The sequence below is a fragment of the Rhodnius prolixus genome, unplaced genomic scaffold (genome assembly GCF_049639745.1).
Source record: "Rhodnius prolixus isolate KJV_2025 unplaced genomic scaffold, Rpr scaffold_3, whole genome shotgun sequence".
Lineage (NCBI taxonomy): Eukaryota > Metazoa > Arthropoda > Insecta > Hemiptera > Reduviidae > Rhodnius > Rhodnius prolixus.
This window is the reverse complement of record NW_027411603.1, coordinates 29,092,888-29,119,893: the sequence shown is the minus strand read 5'-3', so window position 1 is coordinate 29,119,893 and position 27,006 is coordinate 29,092,888. Positions and strand designations below refer to the sequence as shown.

General features: G+C 33.3%; 2 protein-coding genes across 8 annotated transcripts in view; one reads left to right on the top strand and one right to left on the bottom strand.

The window, feature by feature from the left end:
* Positions 1-27,006, bottom strand: part of lin-52 (DREAM core complex component lin-52) — a 450,123-nt gene that overhangs the window by 131,795 nt on the left and 291,322 nt on the right. The gene's annotated exons all lie outside the window — the stretch shown is intronic.
* LOC141452296 (uncharacterized) lies at positions 359-26,120 on the top strand. Of its 7 annotated transcripts, none has more exons than XM_074124286.1 (25): positions 359-508; positions 844-1,100; positions 1,323-1,516; positions 4,502-4,734; positions 4,816-5,108; positions 5,197-5,346; positions 5,454-5,629; positions 6,383-6,836; positions 6,951-7,240; positions 8,197-8,420; positions 9,612-9,958; positions 10,047-10,236; positions 11,767-11,997; positions 12,182-12,294; positions 12,424-12,642; positions 14,290-14,401; positions 15,980-16,365; positions 16,472-16,900; positions 16,984-17,095; positions 19,332-19,571; positions 21,302-21,402; positions 21,508-21,699; positions 22,473-22,656; positions 25,035-25,190; positions 25,945-26,120. In XM_074124286.1, the coding sequence occupies exons 2-25, from the start codon at positions 864-866 to the stop codon at positions 25,986-25,988; spliced, it is 5,307 nt and encodes a 1,768-aa protein (XP_073980387.1). In that variant the 5' UTR covers positions 359-508; positions 844-863; the 3' UTR covers positions 25,989-26,120. The 7 variants fall into 7 exon arrangements, with proteins under 7 accessions (XP_073980387.1, XP_073980384.1, XP_073980385.1 ...); XM_074124283.1 differs by having other exon boundaries at positions 12,424-12,882; positions 16,475-16,900; XM_074124284.1 differs by having other exon boundaries at positions 12,424-12,882; positions 21,323-21,402.

Here is a 27,006-nt window from a genome sequence, read left to right as displayed (position 1 = left end):
ATTCTATTTAACATTCGACCCACAGATTTGGCGCGAGATCTTCCACTGCTAGTTAGATAGAGGCTTCAACAATAAATGCGTTCTGAAAATTAACCAAATTGATTCCTCTTTTGAAATTAGATCTCTTTAAACAGTCTCTATTTTTTATTTTCACCATAACATACAAAAATAGCTCAGTAATATTTTGAGTAAAAAATTTGAATTTGTATAAATTAAATTAAATTTTATAACCTCCTATCATTAGAATTAATAGTATTTGAAGTTTTTTTCTTATATTACCCTAATTTTTCAACTAATAATTAGGTTTACAGTAAAACATGAATAATCTTAAAGGATATCGTGAAACTAAGTCCTTGTTCAATTCCTTGTTTAGTGCAATAATCATGGTTCCTATTCCCTCCGCTATGTTGTCTTTGAATGGGGTGGAAATTTTGTTCATTGGAGGTAGCAAAACCATGTCGCTGCGAGTTCTTTATTTAGACAACACTTGAAAGGTTTTAGCCATGAGGTTAGTTTAATATTTAGATAGAATTTTCGATTATTGTTATTCGCGTCGTAGCAACTCTTGAAACATCTATGAATTTAATAACATATATAAAAGAAAATGAATAAGTTATGATAGGTATGTTATTATTATTGTAGGTTATTTTTTTCTCAAAGTAATTAATTTTTTACTTCATAAGGAATATATCCTTCAAAAATATAAATATTTCTATTGACCATAACAAATTACCTATCATTACCTCCCTATGTAAACAAACATTATATAATAACCTTACCAATTTATTATTTAAATTACTCTTAGTATATCTTGTAAATGTTTTATAAACACTTTTATTTCAGGTAGGATATAGCTTTTAAAAATGGATACAAATGAAATGGATAACTGGGCAGATAATTGGAGTAGCTCAGAATCCGATGAGACAGGATCATCTTATTCTGAGGAATCTAATTCCTCTTTACGAATGGAAGCTGTTCGAGTTGGGGGCGAACGCTTATTACTTCCACAAGGTCTCTGTGAAAATCCAGATGTTTTTAGAGAATTTTTATCGCTGGATACCTGGTACAGTTTTTCAGAAAGCCAGCGACAACATTTGAAGGTATGATTTAATATAACATATGATTTTGTAGTGTCTTGATTTATTTTTAATTTTGATAATGGATATGCTAAAAAGTTTGCATTTTTTAAATGAAATTATAGAAAATTTGCGGTGTTATTTAGATGGCATCGTTATTCCAATTAAAGTGTTTAAAAAAAATGAAAATTGTTGGCATTACTTTCAATTCTTTTGTAACTAATGGCAGTTTCTGTTGGGTTACAGAACTTTCTTCCTACTTTTCCTGAGAGTGATGCGGAAGAAAAGGATGAAACTATTCGCATGCTTCTGGGACGTGAGAACATCAAGTTTGGCAATCCTCTAACAGAATTCCATAAGCACTTAAGAGCAGCTCACTACAGACCTGATGTTAGTAAGATGAGAGCGCTGTTGCGAAAAGCACAATATAAAGATTATAAGTAAGATGTTAAATATTGTTCTGAGCATATTTTCTACTATTACAAGAAGCATAGCTATCAAGGTGGTCGGAAAGTGTTAACATCTGCCGATGGCGGAGTAATGATAACGTTTTCCCCTAAATATGATCTTGTTTATTCCGCATTGTCTTTTAGAATAAGGTGTATAGAAACATATTAATACAGTTACCTGCAAAGATGTATTTTTGTCCCTTTAATTTTTTGTATTTTCTATTCAATTATCAAAATATAAGAAAGTCCTTATCTCTTTCCATTTTCAGATTTTTACTATTTGTACATCGGAAGTAAATCGGGTTTCTGCCATTCAGTGTTAAGGCGGTGTATATAGAAATGTCTCGAATATCCAATCTACTTTTTTGCAGATTAAAATTGTTAAAATAAGATTCTGTATTTTAAATAAATGTACAATAAAATGAAATTAAGTATGTAGAGAGCTGCGTTCCTTCTGTTTAAATTATCAGTCTCAGAAGATATAAAATTAATAAAATTAGAATTTCAAAATAATGAAGGTTTAATTCGCTTATAAAAATAACAAAAGTAAATAATTAACCCACCGAACAATTATTTAAAAAACAAAAACTCTATTCCTAAAGCGAAAATACATTAAGGTATTTTTTTTCTATTCAAAATATCAGAGCCATTCAAAATTAAACATACATGTTCCATACATCTTCTCACCTAAGTAAAAGTTATGTATTTCAACTTTCGTAAATTACTGTATATTATCTACCTAACTTATGGATCTTCTCAATTTTCGATTTAGAAAAACCGTATCTGCGACCTGTTTTAGTCCTTGGGCTCCCACCAATGTAATTCTTCAATCTTTTCACCACAAATGGTTGGCGGAGTGTATTTTTGATTTAACTGTACCAAAATTCTTTTTGGTGTTGTCCTGGCTGGAAATGGTTAAAGCGCCGTTGGGTAATTTTTTACGTTTTCCTTCTCGGGCTCATGTTCTTATTCTTACCATCAAATAATACAAAATCCATTCTAATAGATTCTCCATTAAGGTAACATAGATATTCGACATCCCCTCATTCTCCTTTCCCGCATTATTGGCACCATACAAAATCTCAATCGCAGTAGTAGTATCTTTGATTGATATTATAAACTCTTTTGCAAGATTTCCTGAAGCTCCTCATTTACCATAGCCGTAGGAACACTTACTGATAGTATCCTGGTTAAGAGCATCCAAATTTCTAGCTATTCTGATATTTCTGTGACCCACACTTCACCTCCTCACTCGATACGGAACCCATTTCTTGTACTAATTTGGAACATGTATATAGTGCGGGGTCTCAAAGAATATTAGAACTTGAGTTTTTTTTTTTGTTTTTTTTTACATTTCTTACAACAACCAGGTAAAAACAAAGTAATCGCCATTTTTTTTTAAGTCGGGCTTAACGCCCAACTACCAATAACGTATCTCGGACGGAGGCGAAAGCTCATACTTCACTATAAACAGTTTTTTCTCACAAATAAAAAGTGGGGAGCTCTTTAAAAATCAAAGCATGCTTAAATTGAGAGGGAAGGGATTAGCTATGCGGTTAGCGTACTGGACTCCCACGCGGAGGTCCCAGGTTCGAATCCAACTGCTGACCCTTAGATTTTCTCTTCCTAGGAGCTTCTTACAGCTCACTGTCCGGTGATGGACAGTGTTGTCTGAAACGAGAGAACACTGTCCGGAGACCGGCAGTGCGCTGAAAAAAGCTCCGGGCGCCAATAACCTTAGATGTTGACGCGCCTTATTATTTGTAGCTTAAACTTATTTCAATACCGTGGATACTGACCATAATTTAACTACTGAAAATTCTCAAGTTAAAAAAAAAAATATGAATTTACTTTTTTTTTATAAATTATCACGAAAAAGTTCTCATGTTTTTTTATAAACTAAATAAGCTATCATTTAGATTCAATGGCAAAAATCTACATGTGTATAATTTATATATTTTACGAAGTACCGAATTGAAACCCGTTTTCCAAAAAAATCTATGAAAGGTGATAAATACATTCTCTAAAGTGGTTCTTTCGGTAGCGTCAACCTCGAATTTTAGAGAACCGTTCCAAATCTGCGTAGTATATACGAAGAACGGGTTTGACCATTATACGGAAATGGTACTTTACGTTACTACTCCCCTTTTACGAATTTTTTAATAAAAAACAAAAAGGTAACAAATTAAATTTTCTAGTTTTTCATGTATGCAATTAGTGTGCAAGGCCAAAGAAAGTCGTTGGAGCCATTATTGAGAGATTTAAAAAAAAAAAATGAAAAAATCCTATTTACAGAATACATGCACTTAATTTTGCACACATAACTTGCAATTAAATTTTTTTATTCTAAATTCTGTTGAAACGAACAATTACAGACCCATAATCAAGACCACTATACAACTGTAACTACAATAAGGGTTGTTAGTCTGCCAAAATATAAAACAAAACAAACAAAAAATTGGAAAGCTTTTTTGATGAAAAAGCTGCTTTAATTTATAAATTATGAAGTTATCGTATTATGCTCCAGTAATTTTTAATGCGTATTTAGATACAACATTAACAGTTAGGAAAAGAAGAACAAGTAAATAATAGAGGAATTTTTACATTAGAGGAGTTTCAAAATGGAGAACACAGTCCGGAGGTGATAGTGCTCTGAAAACGCTTCGGGCACATTAAATTTAAAGAATAACTATATATAATGATGATATGTATTTTTAAGTTTCAATTTGGTTCAATAATTTTTCGAATCTTTATTGTTCTGTATAATCAGTTAAAATTTTTAATAAATAGCTCTCAAGTTTTTTCATTTTTTTAATTCAGAGAATTCAGGAAAATTGAATACCAATGAATTTTTATTAATTAATAATTTTACTCCATTCATGCTTAATTGATATCCTTGCTTCTTGTCCAATATCTTAAACTTTATAGTGTATTTTAATTGATTAATTCAACTTACATTGATAAATATTTTATAAGACGCGCCGAAAGATGGAGAGTTTATGAACTTTTGAAATCAGTTTTATCATCAAGACAACGACTAGTTGAATCTGTAGTAAATGGCGAAAAACCAAAAGTATGCCCATCACCTCCAAAGAGACCTCGTACAGTACTGGCACAGAATGTTAAAAATAGATACTTTCAAGAATTAGCTCTGATTAGAGAAGAAGTTGGTGAGTCTAGCCAGAGTTCAGAGGATGAAAATTATCCAGGTAAACTATTTTTGTTTGAAGAAGTTATCTATATTTGACCAACATTTTGATTTTAATGGTGAAGTTATTAATTTATTTTAGAAGGACCATCATCTTTATTGAATAAGAAACAATTACAGCAAAGGAGACAAACTGTTGTTGGCCTTCTTGAGACTAGTTTAAATAGTGGGGGTGGAAATAATGATGGAAGTGGAAGTAATAATTGTTTTGGAGGAAATGAAACCGTAATGCAACCGGTATTAGGCACATTATGTCCAGGACCTAATCCTTGGGATCCAGCTAGTCGGCTTCCTAATAGCAATCCTTATATTGCACAAGAACAGCCTTACATGCAAATGTTAGCTGCTCATGCAAAAAGAAGAGCTAACAGAGAGGTAAAATTCATCAATGAAAAAAAAAGTCATATTATTAGTTGTACCGTTGCTAATTTATTGGTTTTTATCTTAATATTTTTATTTTCAGGAACATCCAGATCTTAAGGTAGACGGGATAACATTGCATGATATTGCTCAGCGTTGTAAAATATTTAAGAAACAGTCAAGTTCAAAAACAGTTGTTGCGAAGAGATCTAAAGTGAAAGCATGCAGGGCAGCTCCTATTTCAAGTGTTATGGTAAAATATTCTTCACAATTTATATTTTGCTAAAAGTTTCCTGTAGCATATGTGTAACTTTTTTCTTTTTTTTCATAATTACCTTTTTTATGAATTATTAATTACAGATGGAAGAGGATGGTGAGGAGACAAGTGACATAGAAGACAACGGAGGTGTGTTAGGTACTGTAACTTCCACATCAGTGTTGCAACGAGATGTTGAAGAAGAAGGTATAGATGTGGAAGGGGTTGATGACCTGCCTTCATTGCCGGTTGTCATTAGGACAATTAATCCTATTAGGGCGTAAGTGTTAAAAGATGTATATTTTATTCTCTATAGTCCTTAAATTCTGTTTTCATTCGAATTATCACTAGACCTAGAGCTTAAATTCCAGGTGTGACCTGGATTTTCGTTTGCCGGTAATTATGTAAAATCTGCTTTAAATTAAAATAGTAAATTGTGTGTTATCTTTCAATTAACGAGTTAAAATACAGAATTCATTTTAATAAGTAAATGAAGCGCGCCAGTAACCTCAGATGCTGATGCGCCTTTAAAAATAAGATAAATGCTTTTGGTGTTAGAAGAATTAATATTTTTTCTTTTATGCATCTTCTTAATTTTTGTGAACATCGATTTCATGCATTTGACCATCATTGGGATTTCTTGTTAAACATGAGATGAGTCCTTAATATTGCAACTACATTGAATTCATCTTACTGATAGTACTGAATGATCTAATTGGAATTTTAATCTCCAGATTTCCAAAAAAATATCGAATCTTTTTTGGGAAAAACCCTTTGGAAACTCAAATGGTGACAATTGTAACTGAATTTCTACATTCCTTAGTGATACGTACAAAGTGATGTCAAGTTTAAACCCGTTTCTTAGTTTTTCTAGAATTATTTTGTGCAAAAAAAAATAATAATATACTTATTGCATACTAGATAGATAAAAAAAAAATATTTTTTTACAAATCGTTATCTGTGAGTTTAATATCTATTGTCTTTTTAGTTTCATAATGAATATTGTCATTAATTATTAAACAATAAATTGTAGATCATCTCCCAAGGCAAGCAAATCTTCAACCACAAGTGGAAAACGATTGACTAAAGGGGAACCACCGCCTCATATTGCTGTGGATCATGGTTTGATGACAATTGTAAAGAAAACTAACGAAATGGCCTCTGGACCAGATTCATTAACAAGGAGACTGTCTTTAGAATCGGATAGAAGTGTAGGTTCTAATCGCACAAGTGGAAACAGGCCTAGATTGGTCGATTCAGTTCAACAAACTGAACATCAGGTAATATCTCCAAGAAAGGTACAATCTCGTTCAGTGTCAGAAACATCATCTACCTCTCAGCAACAATCTGGTGAACCTTCAGTGGTAACATTAAGGAAGATAGCCGCAACTTCTACATTGGATCCATCCTGGATTACTTGTCATACGTCACAAATTTCAAAATCTAAGGAGGTTGGAAAGGAAAATTGGATCATCAAAGGAGACAAGGTCTTTTCATTGATCTATTTAACTTCATTAACTTTGTGCTTCTATAAATTATTTTATGTTAAAGCGTTCATTCGTATTATGTTTCTCATCTTGCACTGTTTGTTTTATTTACAGTTCACAAAGATTGTTCCTGAAGATTCGCCGCCACAAATTACGGTTAGAACAAGTACACCAGCAGTTGTTGTAAATAGCGGAAGGCAAACAATTTCTACATCTAGTACTGGTACCAATACTAGTAATCAACAACAGTACACTGTCGTGACTCCGGTCAAAACGGTAACATCGTTGAATACGACGAGACCACTTATGACACCAGCAACACTTTCTGATTTGGATGGCATTGACATGATGGACTTACCGGTAGATTTTGATGTATCTTCCCCACTATCTTTGGATGATATAAAGTTAGTATATCTTACAAGAAAATTAAATATATAAAATTTAAGGGTACTATTTTGTAGGGACTATTCAGAATGTAATTGACGAGTAAATGAACAGATTAAAAATAATATTATTACCCAGTTTTGTAGTTAACTCAACTTCAATTTATTTTCTGAATTATATTACTTCTGTAGGATTACTTTTTATAGTTGTAAATTTAATTTGAAGTCTAATGATTTGCCTTTAAATTATCATTTCTTAGGCGTGTTCTTTTAAGGATTCATCCCAGTCCTTATTTTAAGGTTATTTCCGATTAAAAAGCGTTCGGCGCATTTGATGAAAGTCAAATTCTTTGCAAAAACGTTTTGAAAAAAATAAAAACCTATCAGGGAAGGGATTAGCTATGAGGTTAGCATACTGGACTCCCACGCGGAGGTCCCGGGTTCGAATCCAGCAGCTGACCCTTAGATTTTCTCTTCCTAGGAGCTTCTTACAGCTCACTGTCCGGTGATGGACAGTGTTGTCTGTAACGAGAGAACACTGTCCGGAGGCCGGCAGTGCACTGGAAAAAGCTCCGGGCGCTAATAACCTTGGATGTTGACGCACCTTAAAAAAAAAAAAAAAAAAAAAAAAAAAAAAAAAAAAAAAAAAAAAAAAAAAAAAAAAAAAAAAAAACCTATCCTCTGAAGAGGATAAAAAACCGAATTCGGACAGTTAAAAAAGGAGAATATCTAGCATTGCGAATCCAAAGAAAAACAGCAATACTAATTAAAATTTCTGATTCAATTCATATGATTTCATAGGCATTTATAGTTCTTGCAGTTGTTTAAGTGAAAGCTGAAAAATGTATTCAGTTTACAGTAGTGCTATTATTATTTCTGTGCCATAATATATTTTTTAAAAATTGCATTGTTTTTAACGATGCTAAATAGATAAAATTTACCCTACAATAGCTTGACAATAAATTACCTTCTTACAGACCGGCCCATCCTGAGTTAATGCAGGAAACTCATGCCTGTTTCTTTTCATTAATACGGGATATATTAACTTCAACGCCAGACCATAGGATTGAGATGAAAGAACTTGAATCTAGAGTTAAAGCTTGGGCAGCTAGCCCAATTGGTCCAATAAATCAGTGGTACACGCCAAAACTTGAGACTAGACTTACTTCTGCAATTCAGTTTTTAGCTGGCGACCTTCCAGGTAAGTTACATTTTGTGTTATCTTACATTGAAGCTGTCCCTTTATTTAATTTTCCTATTTTAATTAAGTACAGTTTGGTGAATGACAATCCACGCGACTTAGTCTCATTCTTATGAACTAGAGACATTGGACTTACAGGGTACCCATTTTGCTTAGTGATCACATTCGTTCTCCTGAAAGAAATGTTTAACCCTGTGTAAACTAACCGTTTTAAAAATTGAATTTGAATTTATTTATTTATATTTGACAAACAAAACATCTTACTTACCGAATCAGATTATTTTCTTACTAAATAATAATAATAATTCTTTGACAGTTTTAAATGTACTGATAGGCCCTCTCACTAATAATGGAGATTAGTGCAAGTCAGTATTGCATAAGCGCCGCTAATGCAAGTTTAAAATTCCTTGTGGAAATACCACTCCGCTTAAATTGACAATTTTTCAAAATCTGGTTTCTCAAATTCAGATTTTAGAATTCTCTCTTTCTTGGGAACTCAAACAGATTTTGGAGGTAGTCTCATGTGTAAAAAGTTAAGATTTTTTTTCAAGTTATTGTGATTATATATGTTTGTTAGTTTTATATTTATCACTTGAACTCCAGATCAATCAAATGTAATGATTGACTACAGTGCAGTGATATTGATACACTTATTCCGACAGTTATAATTTATTATATAAAGAAATATTTACCTTTAATATTTTTACACCTTTAGGCCCTTTGCCTTTTGTACTAAAAAAATTTTTTGTGTTTCTGCTGGCCAGCATCTAATACAATTTATCTACAGTAACTTTATACTATATTCTAAATAGTTTTGACAAATATTTAAAATATTGTAATCTTCACCAATTTATCGTGAGTTTCCTAATATATATGATTCTATCTGTTACAATTTATACCCTATATTTATAGTTTACAAAAACTGTGCTTATTTGGGACCGACAAAGAATAAACAATATCCCTGAATATGACAATGTCGGGTTTTTTCCCCCACTTAATAATTAACTTGATTCTCTCTTTGCGACTTGGATGAGTGAGTTGGTTTCTTGGGTTGCAGCCATGTACATTTTTCTTGTATTTCCTGTCATCATCAGGAAACTAATTTGTACTAGGCCCCTCATTTTTTTTTTCGGAATAGTTAGGAAGTAATCTTTGTTTATATTGTACTAAGAAAATATTATATTATTTCAGAATGTGTGCCTGATGACTATGTTCCCTATATGGAATGGAAAGCTAACGTTGGTGCCTATCAGTGGATCGGTGCAGGCAGGGATTCAGATCATCGACTGGTAGCATTATGTGATATTTGGCTTAATCCTAGTCTAGCGAAACAGCAACCAAGAGAAATAACGGTAAAACCGCCAACTTCTACAGCTATTAGCGGAAGTCACAAAGGAAGTGGAAATAGAGTAAATAGTAGTGGACAGATTGGTCCCACGACCAGTTCTCGCTCTCATCATGGTAGAAGTGATAGCAATCAAAGGCCTCCTCCGCTGAAACCTTCTTCGCCTAAAGATAGGGAAATATTTCGAATGCAGGTTTGATTGATTAAAAAAATAGTTTTCATTTTAATATATGGAATCGCGAACTGTATATAATCTTGTTATTTTTTGTGCTTTTTACTAGGAAAAACAAAGGTTTGATACTCCTTATCGTGCATTTACTTATTGCATAGCAGGTGTTGAAAGTACTGTTGGGCCTGTGAGGTCAGTTCAGAATAGTAATCAGGCAAATGCTAGTAACCAACCGAGCAAAGCAAGAGGACATTTGCTTTTAGTTGATTCTAGACCTAAATACGTAACAATTCTTGAATTGGGTAAGTCTTATCCTTAGTTTTCTTTTCAATAAATGTTAAACCAGTTAAGGAAATCAAAAAGTTTTCCAATCAATGAACAGAAATTTTAAATACTTATTTAATAAGTTTCTTAATAAAATGTAATAGTTGTTATATTTGCTAGTTAGAACATTCTTTTTTAATTTCATTAACCAGTTAAGCGTGTTTGACATGTATACACGTCAAACCAAATCTCTATTACGGGGCGTTCGACGTGTATACTCGTTGTGAACAATATAAAATTGTCATTAACTATAAAAACTCGAAATTTTAATAAAATGTTTTTTTATGTTTTTTGTTATCTTACCAATAGAACTGCCAAGTATTTTATACGGAGGGGGTGGTGGGAGCCAGCCAAATGATAAGTGGTTGGTCCATATTTGGTCTCCGCATTAGAGATTGGGAATTACGTGCACAAATAGAAGCTCTCAACCCCTGTGCAATGCCGTTTTTACCTTAGATAGAGGTTCAGGACCTCAGTACGGGCATGATTTCATTTTGCACAGAATTCAAAGCCATTTTCTTTCATGTAAAAGCTGTTGCTCCCCTAGTTAACTAGCGGTGCAAGATGCACAGAATACTCTGCAATCACAAGCCCCAAAGATTGCAGAAAAAGTGTTTGCAGTGACTATTACGACGTTGTAAACTTTTGGTTGTTTTGCCCTGCGTTCAACGTGTATAAACGTCATTGTCTGATTTTAATTATGCATATTGTGGGGGGTGTTTTTAAAACTAAATTCCACGTTTAACTGGTTAATGGCAATGTAGACCTGTTTCTCAGCAGCAGATTAGTGGAATAAAACCATCCGTTTAAGTTTTAATAAATTGAATAAACCGCCGTTTTATAAGTGTGTAAGGCATAACTCATTTTAGCATCCGGAGCCTTGTAATTATTTTGATTAGAATGACGGAATAATTTGAAAACGTCTTTGGATTCAAAAATAATGCAGCTGTTTAAGTATGTTTTGGGTGGTGAAATGCAGGTTTACGAAACTGTACTTAGTGAATAACAGGGGGGACCCAGCTTTTATCAGAAATCACTGTACGTCAAGAATGGTTGGCTGACGACAGGATATGTATTTTGGTACATCTATAGAGATATTCTGCTGCCATATCTTCACATCGTGCAACTGGCTCTTGGATAAATAGCTATTCCAATTCTTTGAAATGGTGTTGGGGGAAAGTCCAGAGGTGCTGGTTAGTGATCAGCGTAAATCTTGTTTCCGCTACATCTCTTCGTACTCGTCGTTTCATTGGATCAAGAAGAAGGAGCTTCTGTCTCTTCTCATTTTATCATAGAAACTATTCTTTCTTGCTGTGGTTTACGAAGACAGTTCCAATCTGCGCCAAGTAGTCTACGTAGATTCGTAACCATACATCGTAGTGAATTGGGGAGAAGAGAAGCCATCTCCTAAGTATGAGCCTGCTCCCCACACCAGACACCTAATCTGTAGTTGGACGTTAGGCGATTACTTTTACTTTAGTAATAATTTTTTTTTTTTAACTTGTTAGTGCGAGATGCTGTGGCTAGATTACCAAACGCACAGGGTACTAGAGCTGACATAGTTACTCTTTTGAAAGACTCCCAATATCTAGCGACTGATGCTGCAGAAAGTGTGATCAGTTCAGTTGTTAGTGGTGCTTTGGATAAACTACATTGTGAACATGATCCATGTGTTCGTTTTGACACTCAAAGGAAGTTATGGATTTATTTACATAAAGGTCGAACAGCTGAGGAATTTGGTAGGTTATTGCTTATTTTATTTAATAATTGTAATTCTTTGCTTGTGAAAATCTTTTTTGAACTTATTTCTTGAAAATTTTATTTCGAAAAGTTCCTGTTTTAAAATCACCTTCTGCTTGATACTCATTTTAAGTATTTCCTTAGCTCACTTGTCAATAATTAATATTAAATTATTATTTGCAGAAAGGTTACATGCATTAGGAGAAGATATGAGGGTAATTGCACCCAAACCTCGAAAGAAGCGTCCTAATAAACCTAAGAAAGATACTGTGCAAAACGTTGAGTTCAGTTCTGCAGTATGTATACAATTTTTCTCTGAAATATTCCAATTAAAATCTATTTTATTCATCATTGATAGATGAGCGACAATATTCATTTTTATTCTTTAAAGCAACAAATTGTTTACTTATTTTCTTATTGTTTAGGAGAATGCAATGATAGTAACTGACAGTGGTCAAACCTTGCAGTCATCAGCCCAGGAGACATCCGCAACTGGGGTGTGTGTAATGTCTGCTGGTAATGTTGGAAGTCCGCTATTACTGCAGGCTAATAAACCAAAGGTTCAAACACAAGTCCGAACAAATGCAACCGCTACAGCAACAGTGGCCACTGCAGCCAAGAAAGCTTTGGCTACAACGACCGAGGTAGGTGGTGCCAAGTCTCTGCTTAGCAGTGGTACCAAGACAGTATCTCCGCAGTTGCTCAGTAGGTTACAACAGCAGGCTGCTTTGGTTAAAAGACAACAATTGGCAGTTGTTACTGGAGGAGAAGCTGGTCAGAAGTCTGTATCTACTAGTACTGTTACTGCGGCCGCTTCTTTACTACCACCGAGGACAATTGTGCATGATATTGTAGCCACTAGCCGACCACAACAACAAAATATTGTGAGATATTACTTATTTAAATTAAAACACAAAGTAATTTGTATAATTTGAACAGAGCGCTACCGTTTGTTGGCTGCATTTTACAAACAGATCCAGGTGGTTTGCACTTCTACTTTTTACGTTTTCTTCTAACAACATAAAAATGCTTGGGGTAACAAATAAAAAATTCAGTTGCACAGAAATGAAACTTAATTCATGCAATAGCAAATTGATGGTCTTTAAGAAATTAATCAGCATTATACTGCCTATACATTATCTCTTAGTTACAGTCTTCAGTGTAAAAATAATGATTGACCATTAACAAGCATTTCAACAGTTTGCATAAAATAAGAAAATAACTCAGTTAGTAATTTTGTAGATGTACGAGCTGGACAAATAAGATCGATCTTCATAATGCTTTTCTTAACCTATTACTAACTAATTCAACTTCTTTATTGTAAATTAAAACATTTATTTGCTTTAATTGTTGTTCATTATCAATGAATTTAATAAGTCTTTCGTCAGAATTTTGAATTTTTTTCTAAGTCAATTTCTATTTAAGGAAAAACAATATCTTTATCTGATACTTTTAATGTTGTACAAATTTGTTATTTAATGATACTAGTAATTATAACTATTCCTTTGCTCTCCTAATGTTTGTATAAGAAAATATTCTGTTTAAATACTTCTCGAATCTTCCAGTAGTTCGTGATACGCTGTTACTGAATGTTTTTTCTTTCCCTGGCCTTTCTCTTGGTCTTAAACAATTCCTTTTTCTTATTTTTCTTGGTCCTTCGGAGGGTTTTCTTCCATCCACTCTTATCTCCATGGTTCTTTTTGGTATCCGGGTATCCCCCATTATGTAATGGCTTATACAAAATACGAGTATTTATACGAGAAAATACGAATCGTATTTACGTGCCCACATCATCTTAGCGGCCCTCACTCAATTATTTGAATGAGTAGTAAGCTTTTGAGCTAGCTCGAATGGTTGTGTTACGGTTCATGTCTCTCTTTGGTTTTTCCTCAAGGACCTCATTTCCTTATCCTGGAGGCAACTCCGAACGGATTACTTCAAGACCCAGAATTCGCTGCCATATTTAAGTATAGGGACCAATAAACTGCCACTTTGATCACTTATCTTTTGCTTTAAAATTTGTTTACTACACAGGTTTCTGTACTAAATGAAAAATGTTGCTGAGAGTTTCTTCCATTATTCGTTGCCTTGTTCTGTTTTTGGTGACTTTCTTACATATAAGTTCAATCGATAGCCTGAGAAATTCGTTAAAAAAGCTTTATTGATATAAAATTGTAGATTCACTCTTACTGCCTACCCAAATAAAATAACCTCCTTACCACTACTGATTTCTATAAAAGTATTAAGGCAAAGGTCATCCATTTGAAATAATTTATTAAATGTTTGTTTAGGTGAAAAAGGTTACCCAACAACAAGCAGTAAGTATAGCAACCGAAGCACTGGCCAAACAAGGCGGGAAGTCTATTGTCAAAGTTCTTACTTCACAAGCAGCAACTAATACCAGTATGTACTTAATTTTTTTAATATTGTTTTCTCACTTCAATTAAATAATTAATTGAGATTTATTTGAAAGTATTGTCAACGAGAAATGAGACTTCTTTTTTGTAATTTTTCTACAAGGGTACAAACACCAATAAGCCTAATAGGTGAAACCTCCCCTTCTAAGAAGGTCGAGAGCTTTCCCTACTAGTTCCTTCTGCGCTACTATCTCCTTTGGCCTCAAAGTTCCAAAGATGTCATAGCGCAGTCTCTCAATTGCAACGCAATCGAACAACAGGTGAGAGGCCGTTTCCTCCTCTTCCTGGCACAATCTGCGGTTCCGAGCTAAAATGCCCTAATTTGTGCAGGTGCTTTCTGAACCTACCGTGCCCTGTGAATAGGCCCGTAACCAGAGTAATCTGATTTCTGCCTAAGCCCAAAGTCTCTTTGGTTCTTTGTTTACACAGTAAGAGCATAACACTCTTGCTGTGTTTACCCCAGGAAGCATCACCCAGTTCTTTTCGTGTTCTCTCCAGATCCAATCTCTGAGAGCCTCACGAACTGCACCCCTAGTGATCCCCAGGACTGGTTCCGGACCAGTGAATGGAGTATTAGCTCCATTCCTGGTCAACTGATCAGCTATTTCATTCCTCTTGATCCCCACATGGCCCGGCACCCATTCCAATTGAACTTTGTTGTGCCGAGCCAGTTGATCTAGGGCCTTTTTACATTCCCAGACCAGGAGAGATGTAATTCTGAAGGAAGAGAGGGCCTTCAGTGCCGCCTGACTGTCCGAAAAAATGTCAATCTTCCCATTTCTAAGATCCATTCGCAGATTTTCCCCAGCGCAAGCTTTAATGGCAAAAACCTCGGCCTGAAAGACGGTGGCATATCTCCCAAGAGGACTCTCAATGAGTGCCTTATGTTTAGCCACATACACTCCAGCTCCGGTCCCGCAGGCCATCTTGGAGCCATCCGTAAACCACATGACTCCCTTCTGGCACTGTTCTGTCCAGTTTACCCTCCATTCATTCCTCGATCTGAGGATCACCTGAAACGGAGTCTCACAGACACTGTCCCCAACCATGCCTAAGACCGGCAAAGGGTCGTCCTTGTCTGTGATATTCATATGCCCAATAGAGGAGCTAATGCGCCTCCATTGTCCATTTCTCACTAGTCTGTGCGCGCCAGCCCTTGCCTCCGCTTGAATAACAAACTGAAGCGGAGGCAACCCCAGCAGTACCTCCAGCGCAGCATTTTGTGATTTAAGTTAGAGCAAACTTTTAATTCATTTTGGCAATGTAGAGGAAGTATGTTAGGCAATTGCCAGAGAGCGTCATCATTTCAAATTATTTTATTCAAATTATTCTGGCACCATTGGTGTTCTTGATCTGTGAGCTGTGATGGTTAAAAGAGCTGAATATTACTTAGGTTAGCCTAGATTGGTAGTGGTTTCCATTGAATTTAAGAAGTGTTCTGTTTTTGCCGATTTCAACAACCAGATGTACTCCTTTTCTGAAGCCTTTTTTTCGTTGGTTTCTTGAGTCATTAAGTAAAAAACTTTGTCTAGACACAAGTATAATGTAAATGTCTTTATTTGAGGTCGTGGTGTTCAAAGAGTGCCTCAAGGTAGTCAAACAACACAGCAGCAAGTTATACATTTAAAACAACAAACTTTAACTGGTGAACCTAAATTGTTACAAAAAGCTACGGCTGCTATTGGTGGTGTAATGAAAAAAGCTACCTCTAGTAGTACTGGACAAAGTCATCAACAAGTTATTGTAATGAAACAAGCCGTGGCGGGTGATCAGGCAAGTGGTTCTACTGGACAACAGATGATTGTAATTAACCAACAACCAGTTGTAGTTGATTCACAGCAACTGACAGCCAAACAACAAAAACAGTTGCAACAGTTTTTGAATAAACAACATTTGGAACAACAGCAGCAACAACAGACTACAAACGCAGTAGCAACAGCAGCTATTCAGGTAAAAAAGACTTCCTTTTTTAGGTTACTATTAATCTAAATAAAGCTTAAAATGGTAAAACACTAGACTTAAAAAAGCAGTTGTATTATAATCAAATTGCTTTCAGCAGCAACAGTTGCAACAGTTATTACTAGCTAAACAACAGCAGCAAATAGTAAATGATCAACAACAAAAGACTGTTGTCAAAGTACAGCAACCACAACAACAGCAGATGATTGTAGTTAAACAACAAGGTGGTAATGTTACGACAAGTGATGGACAAATTGTTAAACAACAACCTGGAACAGTACAACAAATGATACTTGTAAAACAAACTAGCAGCTCATCTGCAAATGTTGGTGGAGAAGGTGATGGTGCAAGCGGTACAAACAGTACTATAGCTGCTACAACAACTACAGCTACACAAATAACGCAACAACAATTGCAACAAATGCTTTTACTTAAACAGCAACAGCAGCAGCAACAACAGCAAATTATCATGGTCAAACAGCAAGATCAAAAATCAGTACAAGTCATTGCTCAACAAGTTCCTAAGGTAAGTTTATGTGCAATATTTATTAATCAGTAATAAAAATTTAATTAATTAATTTTTTCCCAATTAAAATTACTTCATTACAGAGTCAAGCTCAGCAAGTTACGTTGGCTCAATTGCAACAGTTACAACAGCAACAACAACAAAGAAATGCTGCTACAACAAGTCTTCTGACACATCCTCGAGTAGTTGCTCATGGTTAGTACTGTTTGAATAATATTAATAAAACATATTTTCTGTTGACAATATGGCTTTAAGGATTTCAATTTTTAACGTAGAAAGTTTGTTTAGAAAGTGTGATAAAAGTTTTAATTTATTGATTACAAAATTGATTTATTGATTAGCTTTAGTGGGCAATATAAGCATTTAATCCAAAAAACAATATTTCTGAATCATCTCTTAATAGCATTTCATCAGGCACCCTAGAATAAAGATTAACTGCTTTAAAGTCAATGCTTCTCAAATTTTCCCTGTAAGAAATGTGTTATTTTTATACAACACATCTTATGTAATTCTTATCTATAATTCAAAAAGTGCTACGGATTTCACGTTAGACTCCATATGCTGCAGAAAGCAAGTTGAGCAACTTGAGTGAACACAAAAACTGGAAGTTCAGGTTGCAAAATGATTATTAAAAGGCAAGGCCTTTTGAATCGTTAAATTAAGCCGTAGTTTAATTCTACTCAGTTTCGTCTGTCGCTATCAATGTTTACTATTCAAAAGAAACGGTTAGTTATTATTTGGTACATTATTTCTTGTGAAAGGGGAATGAGTTTCCATTTTGTGGTGTATTTTTTTTTAATGATTTAAATTTTGAGAACTTAATAAGAATATTTTTCAATATTCATAAAAATGGTTTGTACATTCGATGGAGGAGTTCCATTATTGGCTGAGACAAGTTTGCGTGATAAAGAAAAAGAAAGAGACTCTTATATCTCATAATAATGCTAAAATTATATTTACATGTTTTAGTTTGTAATTAGCAAATAAAACTTCTTAGTAAACGTACAGGTATGGAAACTTTAAAGATAATAAAACTCTCATTTGATCCATAAATTTTCCTTCAGACTATGGTTTGATTCAAAAATCGTTTTAGGAAAAACACAGCCCGTCAATTTTGAATTTATGGATTCAAAACTATTTTTCTTTTAAGCTAAGTACTTGTAACCAGACTGATGATTGCATTAGAAGACAAATATTTAGTAGAGATGATTGTTTGACTTCCAATGAACAGTTTTAATATAGCTAAGAAAATTTAAAAATAAAGCAGTTGTTTCTTGTACTTCTATTTAGCTATGGAAACAGGCGTGATTGCCATAAGATTAGAGGCGTAGACCGTTAGCAAGCTATGCATAGTCTTGAATATTAATTAGTGATTAAGAAGTTATAGTAAAGTGCGATCGTTCTGTGAAATCTTTATCAATAGATCGACTGAAGACAGCTTGGATTAAAATGAAATTAATTGTTATTACTTTTTCGTTAGATTGTTGAATTACAGTGTTGTCACTACTTACATATTCGAGAAAAGAGCTGCCAATTTTCATTTCAATTGACCTGTTTTGAGGTTCTTAGATTTTTTTTTTTTTAATGTTGTTTTTTGTAGCTTTACCCACGTTTTTTTTTTTTTTTTTTTTTTTTCGGCGCATCAACATCTTGGTCATTAGCGCCTTTTACCCACGTTCTCAGGAGTTTGGTTATTAAAGAATTGTTTCTAATTATAAGATACTCATACATCAGGATTTTAGAGATGTTTTGAAGGAGGAAATAGTTGTAAACTGTTGGTCTAGTCGGCAACCCGCGGTTCGCGAGCCGCATGCGGCTCTTTTATCCAAATTTTGTGGCTCTTCTGCCTGTCCAAAATAAATTGTACATTTCATTTATTAAAATGAAGATATTTTTTCAAAAAGAATTTTAAATGTGATAGGTTAGAAATTGAATAGAATTATTTTAAAATACAGTACGTAATTATAAAAGACTGCCGCCATTTTCATTCAAATACAGGTTTAGTTATTATTTATTCGTTTATTTACTTCGAATATGTGAAAATAAATGTATAAAACATTTAAATGTTATTGAATATCATAAAATAATAATTGGTGAATACAAATGATCTACAGAGTTTGTTTACACTATCTTCCTTGCGACTCTTGGTAAGATTTATTAAAATTATTTAAGAAGAAATGGCTCTCTACTTAAAATAAGTTGCCGACCCCTCTAGTGTATAGGAATAAGTTTATTGCAAATGAGATCCCTATTCGATCCTTTAAAGTTCTCTATTAATGTAGCTAATACTCTGTTTTATGAACTTTCTGTGATCAAAAGTCTTAAAAAATAAAAATAAAATGAAAAATTCAAATATCCCCTTTTAACATTATTGTTAGACTTATAAGCATCTCATACTACTTGCATTAAAAATTAATCGGACCCTTTATAGTGAGCAGTGGTACGATGTCAACTGTAGCTGGGACCAGTTTAATCAAACCTCAGAACCAGACTGTCGGTGTGAGTGGTGGAAGTACTTCTGGTTGTAGTGGGGGTAGTAATAATGGTGTTGGTGGTATTGGTGGTGTTGGTACTTCTGTTGTAGCCAAAGTGGTCACCTCAACTCAACCATCCGTGCTCACCATGGAGAGCTTGCTTGCTCACCATAAACAACAATCTGTTACTCAGCAGGGTTAGTATTTAGTAATCCTTTCGCTTTAATAGAATATTTCATATTCCCTTAGCTTATGCACTCATTTTCACAGAATGCAATAACAAATTATAGTGAAAAATAATGGTAAGAGTATTGTAGAGGTTCTGCCTCTTTGAGATTACCAAGTTAATTATTTATACAAAGGCTCACTGCAAAAAAACCAACTCTAAAAACCTATTAAGTTTATTAAAATTTATATTCCTTCTATTTTTTTCAAAACACTATTCATTAAATGCAATATATTTAATCGTGAATACTGTTACGAAATTCTGCAACTAACAACTTCAGGTAGATGGAAATACCCAAGAAGTAGCTGGCTTGCATAGTTTAGGTAAATAAAAACTTCAGATTAGAAAACTTCCCAACCGTCCACTGCTTGCTTTAAAAATGTTTAACAGGAGATTATAAGTTCACTTTTATTGCTTCAATCATTAATTCAACAATTTTAGAGGCCAACCTTAGAGCGTAGATCATAGATTCCCAAACTTTGTTCGCTTATCGCTGCCTTTTGAAAAAACAAATAAAAGTTCCCTACAAGTTTATCTTTTGTGAGCAAACGAAATACTAGGAAGTAAGATTTTTTATTTTTGCGAATAAGATGCCTTGGAACATAAAGTCACTAAATTATTATAGAATTCAACATAGAATTTACTAACTTAAAACATGATTAAGAAATAACAAAGTGGAATTTTCATTGCATGTAACAAAATTGAAAAGTAGTTTTGTTATAAAAATAAACTTAGGGCTGCGATAGAATTCAGTGAATTTCTGGCTCATCACTTTTGTCATCATCAGAATCTTAAATCGCCGCGAACAACTACTTGTAATCTACTTATGACTAAGTTATGACTGCACCAAATTCACTTACCACTATCATAAACTAAAGAAAAAGTTTTTAATAATTTTTTTAACAAAATTGAAGACAGAGTTAAGATATCTGCTTCTTGTAACCAGCACGGTTGATACCACATTTAAATTTAAATTTCTCATTTTTTTTTTTATTCTTCTTGTACTGTTATTTCTAATGACATTCGGCGCATCAGATTGAACCTGAGTTACGTACCATCGCCTCTCTGAACCGTGTCATCACACCTGGGTACATGATAATCATGATATCGCCCTCTTTGGGAACATATGGCGTATATGGTAGCATCTTGTATCAAATAGATGATGTATTATGCCCGTAAATTTATTTGAAACAAACTTGCTGAGTCCTTGACCAGTTCTTCATATGTACTTTTCGTTCAATAGTAGATGAATTAATTGTGTAGGGCTGATTAATATATACGTATAATTATTTTCTTTTATTTTTTAAATATTTGTGCAACTCTTTTGAATTATATAAGTTAACGTTGTTATTGAACTTTGAAGTAATATGGTAAAATTATAGTGTATTTAATAACTCATAATTTTCTAGAAGATTAGAGTTTATGAAGTAAAATTGTAGCGTTTTCGTAAAGCTACTTAATAATTAATTAACGAACGATTCATACATAGTTGAGCAACTTTGATACTTTAGAAACAACCTCTTGCTTAAAATAATTTAGACTTAGTTCGTCTTTCTTAATAAACCATATCTTAATGTACTAGTCTCATAATTAAGTAAAAGACAAAATACACAATTATAACTTTTATTTTTTTATACCTTTGAGAAAAATATAATGTGTCTAGTTAAATTATTTGTATAAATAAAATATATTGTTTAATAGCTGGAGTTCGTTTGCCTACAGTCAGCCGAGCAGGCCTTACTTCACAGTACGCTGTGGTGTCACTTCCTCAGACTCGAGTGGTGCAGACCAGTTTGCCTCAGGTTTGTCACTTACCATTCAATTTTGTGTATAGCTATTAAGAAGAATACTTAATAATTAAAATAAAAAGGTATACACAAACAACGACGATATTTACAATGTTTCAGGTTGTAGCATCAACTAGTAATGCTAGTGGTAACGTAGTCGCAGTATCCACTGTCAGTGGGGAAACAGGTGTCAGTAAAATAACTACCGCTCAAGGAGTAAGGATACCTGGCTTGAATCTGGCCCAGCTTGGTGGTAAACAATTGTTATTGGCAGCCAGTAAGCCTCAAGCTACGGCCACATTGCAAGGACAAGTATGATTAGTTTATGTCATTGAAGTCAGTGAATGTATGAGTTTGTGTTTTGTAAATACTTTAGAGCTTCCTTTACACCATTACAATAGGCGCTACGGTAGCCGAGCGGGTTAAGAGGTGAGACCTGCAAAGCTAATATGCATTGTGGTACTGCGTTCGATTCCCGGTCTTGGCCTTGGATTTTATTTAATGGTTAAATCAGAAATAGTAAAGTACGTTTGCTAGTCGCCTCCGTCCACGACATCTAGTATATGGTAGTTGGACGTTAAGCCCGCCTGAAAAAATAGGCAATTACTTTACTACTTACTTTTCACCATTACAATGATCGTTTCCAAATATGGGTTATCTTTAAATCAAGAATAAAAATGCTGAATGGGCGAAATAAAAATACAAAAAATATTTTCTACATTTATCCAACTTGGTACTTACCGTAAATAATTAGAGCTATTTTCCCAACCATTACGGCAACAGTCAAGAGTAATACCGCAACTCCTGCTAAAAATGTTAAAAATGTACTGTAGTGAAATATTGAAATTCCCTTATTGGAAATTTAAGTTCCTACTTCGTTTTGATTGATTGTATAAATTTTAAGTGAAGCCTGAAAGGCTGCAATAAAGTTCACAAACAGCATTTTTCAAATTGAGTATTCATAATATTAACAAAATTTATTAGCATGAAGTTGAAATTACAGTAAAGTCTGAAGGGTGTTTTTGTAAGTTTATTTTTTTTTCTTTTTCCTTCGTTTTTAAATTACATTTTCTGATTGTTTTTAGAATGTACTACTGGGCCAGGCAGCGAGTGGTGGTACCCTTTTGGTAGGTAGTGGCCAACAAGGTACTGTGACAGTATTACAACAAGGATCTCAGCAAATACTTATACAACCTGGTACATTGAAAACTTTACAAGGTTTAAAAGTAATACCATTAACACAAGCTAAACCGCAGACATTACAAGCAGGTAAATTATTTTCTTAAACGTCGAAAAATATATTTTTAAAATTTCGTTGGAGTAATCATTTACATCGTCAACTTTTATCCATCGTCTTTAGGTTTCTATTGTTTCCTACCGGTTTCGAATTTTCAAATGTCATCAGAGATTCATTAGTTTGGTGTATAGAATTTGAGTTCCACTATGTTTCTGCTTGACGGCACGGTAGCCTAGCAGTTAGAGGCGAGACCTGTAAAGCTAATATGTATTGTGGTACTGGGTTCGATTCCCGTTCTTAGGTCTTGGATTTTATTTAATGGTTAATAAAAGAAATTTACAGTAAAGTATGTTTGCTAGTCGCCTCCGTCCACGGCACCTAATTAGGTGTAGTTGGACGTAAAGCCCGCCTGAAAAAAATAAGCAATTACTTTACTTACTTTACTCGTATTACTTTACTTACTATGTTTCTGTCGTACACTATTCTTACTGGTTTAGTGAGAGAACTTTTATGATGAATATGTGTGTTACTTGAAATGAATGTTTCAGTAAAACATTTTTGTAAACATACTGAAACAAAGTTCAAGAAAGGTACTATATACAGGGTGTTCATTTTAAGACGGCTCAAATGCATTACATGCTTAAACGGCTAATCTGAACAAAAAATGGTAGAGGAAAAATTTGTTGCCTGTCAGATACAGAGAGCAGTTGATAACCTCCAGGCTAACCTGGCTTAGCCAGGTTCTTGTTTGTAACAGATGTAAAATTAATTTTTTGCCATTTTGGGTATGCTTGAGAATTTCTAAAGCTCTTAACATTTGATTTTTCTTAGAAAAATCACTCGGAAAACGACTTATTTCCCGATATTAAGAAAAATACTAGCTTTACTGCCTTGGCAATATTTTTAGTAGAAAGGGGAACTAAAAATACATAAAAATGACCTATCGCATGCTCTTCTTTCTCTTTGATAACAAATTAAAAAATTGAAATATGATTAATAAATACCAGATTTTGAAATGGTCTAGCACCTTTAATTTTGAAGATATCGAATTGCGGTTTCCGGTTTCTTTCATAACTTTTTATACTCTTTAAAACTGTGTATATGAAAATGGGGGTCAACTGCGAACCCTCACTTTTGGTCACGCGTCAGCCACGTATGCGGGCAGGAATCTAAAATCAAGTCACATATTCTGAAACTAGAGGCGACGGGCAACAAATTTTTCCTCTACCATTTTTTGCTCAGATCAACCGTTTAAGCATGAAATGCATTTGAGCCGTCTTAAAATGAACACCCTGTATTTAATGGTTCTGTATGTTTTGAGTTTGATTATTTGTCAGCTTGTGTGAAGCCAGCACACACTTGTATGTATCCAATATAGTTAATTACGATCTAACATCTCTTGCATACAAAAAATACAAACATAAGAGACTAAAACATATTTTGTTTTAGTACTGTTTATTTGTAGTTAAGGTTTTTTTTCTTCTTTTTTCCTTAGTATTTAATATTAATTTTTCTTACTTTGTGTTATTTTAAGCTCTGTTGAGTGTATATAGGCACTATCGCCTGAAACCTCTTTATTCCTGTAAATATGTACATTTTATAATTTGATTTGAAGCCAATAAATATAAATATATAAATATATATATGTTTTGAGTATAAGTAATGTTTTGGAATAGTTAAGTTGGAGTAGTATTTTATTTGAGAAGATCCCTGGATGCAAGCGAAGTACATTTAGTTCTGCTGTATCAATGCCTAACTTGCAGTACTCGTATATCTAATTTTCTCGATTAGCCGTGAACGAACTGTTTGTACCTGTTCCAATTTCAGCTAGCTGTTCCCATTATCTTATTCTTACATTTTTTCCACCATATTTGTCACTTTTTTTCTTTTGATTTTCATATTGCTTTTAGCAATAATCTCTTAATTGGTCTTTTTGTTTTTAAAATTACCGGATTCTCTCGTTTTCCCCAGAAAGAAAACGGTTTGTCATTTTTTCTAGTCTCTCAAAAGTATCTCCCCTATCAACCGTTTCCAAAAATGCAGCGATAACTGGGAGGTGTAAAATGCTCTGGGCTTGAAAAATTTTCCTTTTAGCTGATTATTAATAAATAAACCATATCCATACATTTTTAATAATCTTCTAGCATTCTCAGATGTACGTCTTAATTTGGGGCGACCAACTCTGTTTACTCTCCACTCTTTCCTCGTGTATTATATCTATTTAGAATAAAATTCTAAGAATAGGAAGAAATGTGGACTTAGAAAGTGATAACATCGGTAAATCTCAGATTTCTTTTACTTTTATTTATTACATTTTGTTTAGAAATTGATTTTGACAGTGTTATGAAAAGATTGTTTTATTAATATTAAAGAATAACTGTAAGTGTTCTCACTAAATTTCCTTTTCTAGGTCGGCAACAAGTATTTGCTCGTATTATTAATCCAAGCAGTGTCCGACCTGTATTAGCGGCAAATATAATACAGCAACCCCAACAAGATTCTACACCCATTGTAACGACTTCTGCACAATCAACTGGGCAAACTGCTCCTGCCTCTGCAACTACTGGTAAAGAATAATTTTTCAACTTCAAAAAACAAAAACAAAATTAAATTAAAACAGTTCAGCTCTGCTTGTGCAGAGATTTTTTACAAATAACTTTGATTCTATTTATTTTAAAATAAATGGGCGTTTTAATTATTATATCATCGATAAGAATAGATTATTCGGCTCAGTTCTAACAAATACGGCAATACGGGAGCCTTTAAGTCACTTGAATGGAAGTTTGTGCAATATTATGATAAAGGAACAAAAATAGGGTCCAGTATGAAAGTGTTATCCCTATTCTGTAAAGAATAATAAAAAAAAAAGTACTCTCATTGGGGCTGGTCGGAAGCAATTATTGTATTATATTAAATATTTTAATAGTAAACATGCTTTATAATCGTTTGATTAATTATAGAATACTGTTTTTAAAAATATTAGCAATGTATTGCAATTTATAAAATAAAAAGAGTACTGCTAAAAGCAAATCTGAAAACAATTTTAAAATTAGTACTTGAATGTGTTTATGCTATAAGATTAAAGAAATGTAAATTTCATAAAACTATTTCTTTTAAAAATTATGGCAACAGGCGCTGAAAGTAAAATAATACATCATTCTTTTTTTTAAATCTCTTTTCATTGATTAATGCTTTGTGTACGCACTAGAATTATATATATATTTTTATTAAATATTTTAATATATAGAAATGCATAAAAAAAGTCTTTAAGGACTAATAAAAATTATTACAAAAGTACGATTAATGCTAATTATTTACAGTGGTTCTCAAATGTATAAACTCCGCAACTAGATCATTAACTTAGTCTTACGGATAAAGGAAAACAAGATGTTTACAGAAATGCAATTGATTGAAGAATGCGGCAGCGGTTACTTCCTGGAAGACTACCTTGTCAACAGCGATATTGTCTGTATTCAATAAAATGTTAATTGCTTAATGTTTATAGTTAATTTAAGTAAATTATTGAATGTAAATTCTATGCATCCGCTGTGCAGATCTAAATATTTTGTCGTTAAATAATAAATGATTGTCCAATTCATTTTTATTTATATGGAAAAATTAATAGCGATATACAATATTAAGTAATTGTGAATGGTTAACAGAATATCTATAGAAAGGTCATTGGAACAAACTTTACTTATATTACAGTTGTACTGTTTTTATTTAGCATCATAGTTGGCTAGTTCATCAAATTTGAACAACTTCACTTATTCCAATTTTTAAAGATATGTTTACATAAATATACACATCTGTTTCCAAGTATAAAAAATAACAGAGAATAACGGGTCTTCTCTTAACCAATTTCTGCATTTAAACTTAAATAATACGTTTGGGTTTCAGCCAGAGGTTTCGATCGAAATATAATACTGGTAGAATCGCTTTCCTTAAGTTTTTCTATTTTCACTGAAATAGTTTACAGATTTTTTTGACCTCTTGAGATATTTTTTTATAAATACAAACAGTTTTATCACTTGTTAGGATAAATTTATTTCTTTACTGTACTTTAGTTCTTTCTCTTTCTGCTAAACAATTATTTCTTTGAAACGTTTCCGTCATAGAAAATGAAATATACAATGGAAAATATTCGAAGTTAAGGTTTTCATTCAGATATAAAAGTAAGCTATTTTGAGGTTAAAAGCTTATTAAAAAATTAAGTAAATTATTGATTAAAAATACGTTCATATCGCTCGTCGCTTTCTTATTTTTTGGGCACTTTTAGATTTGAATCTGACTCCGTAAATCCTTTCCAAGTTAACCAGTTTTCTCTTTTATTTTTGTTTCGAGATTAATTATCTTCGGTGATCATCTTTAGGATACGCAAA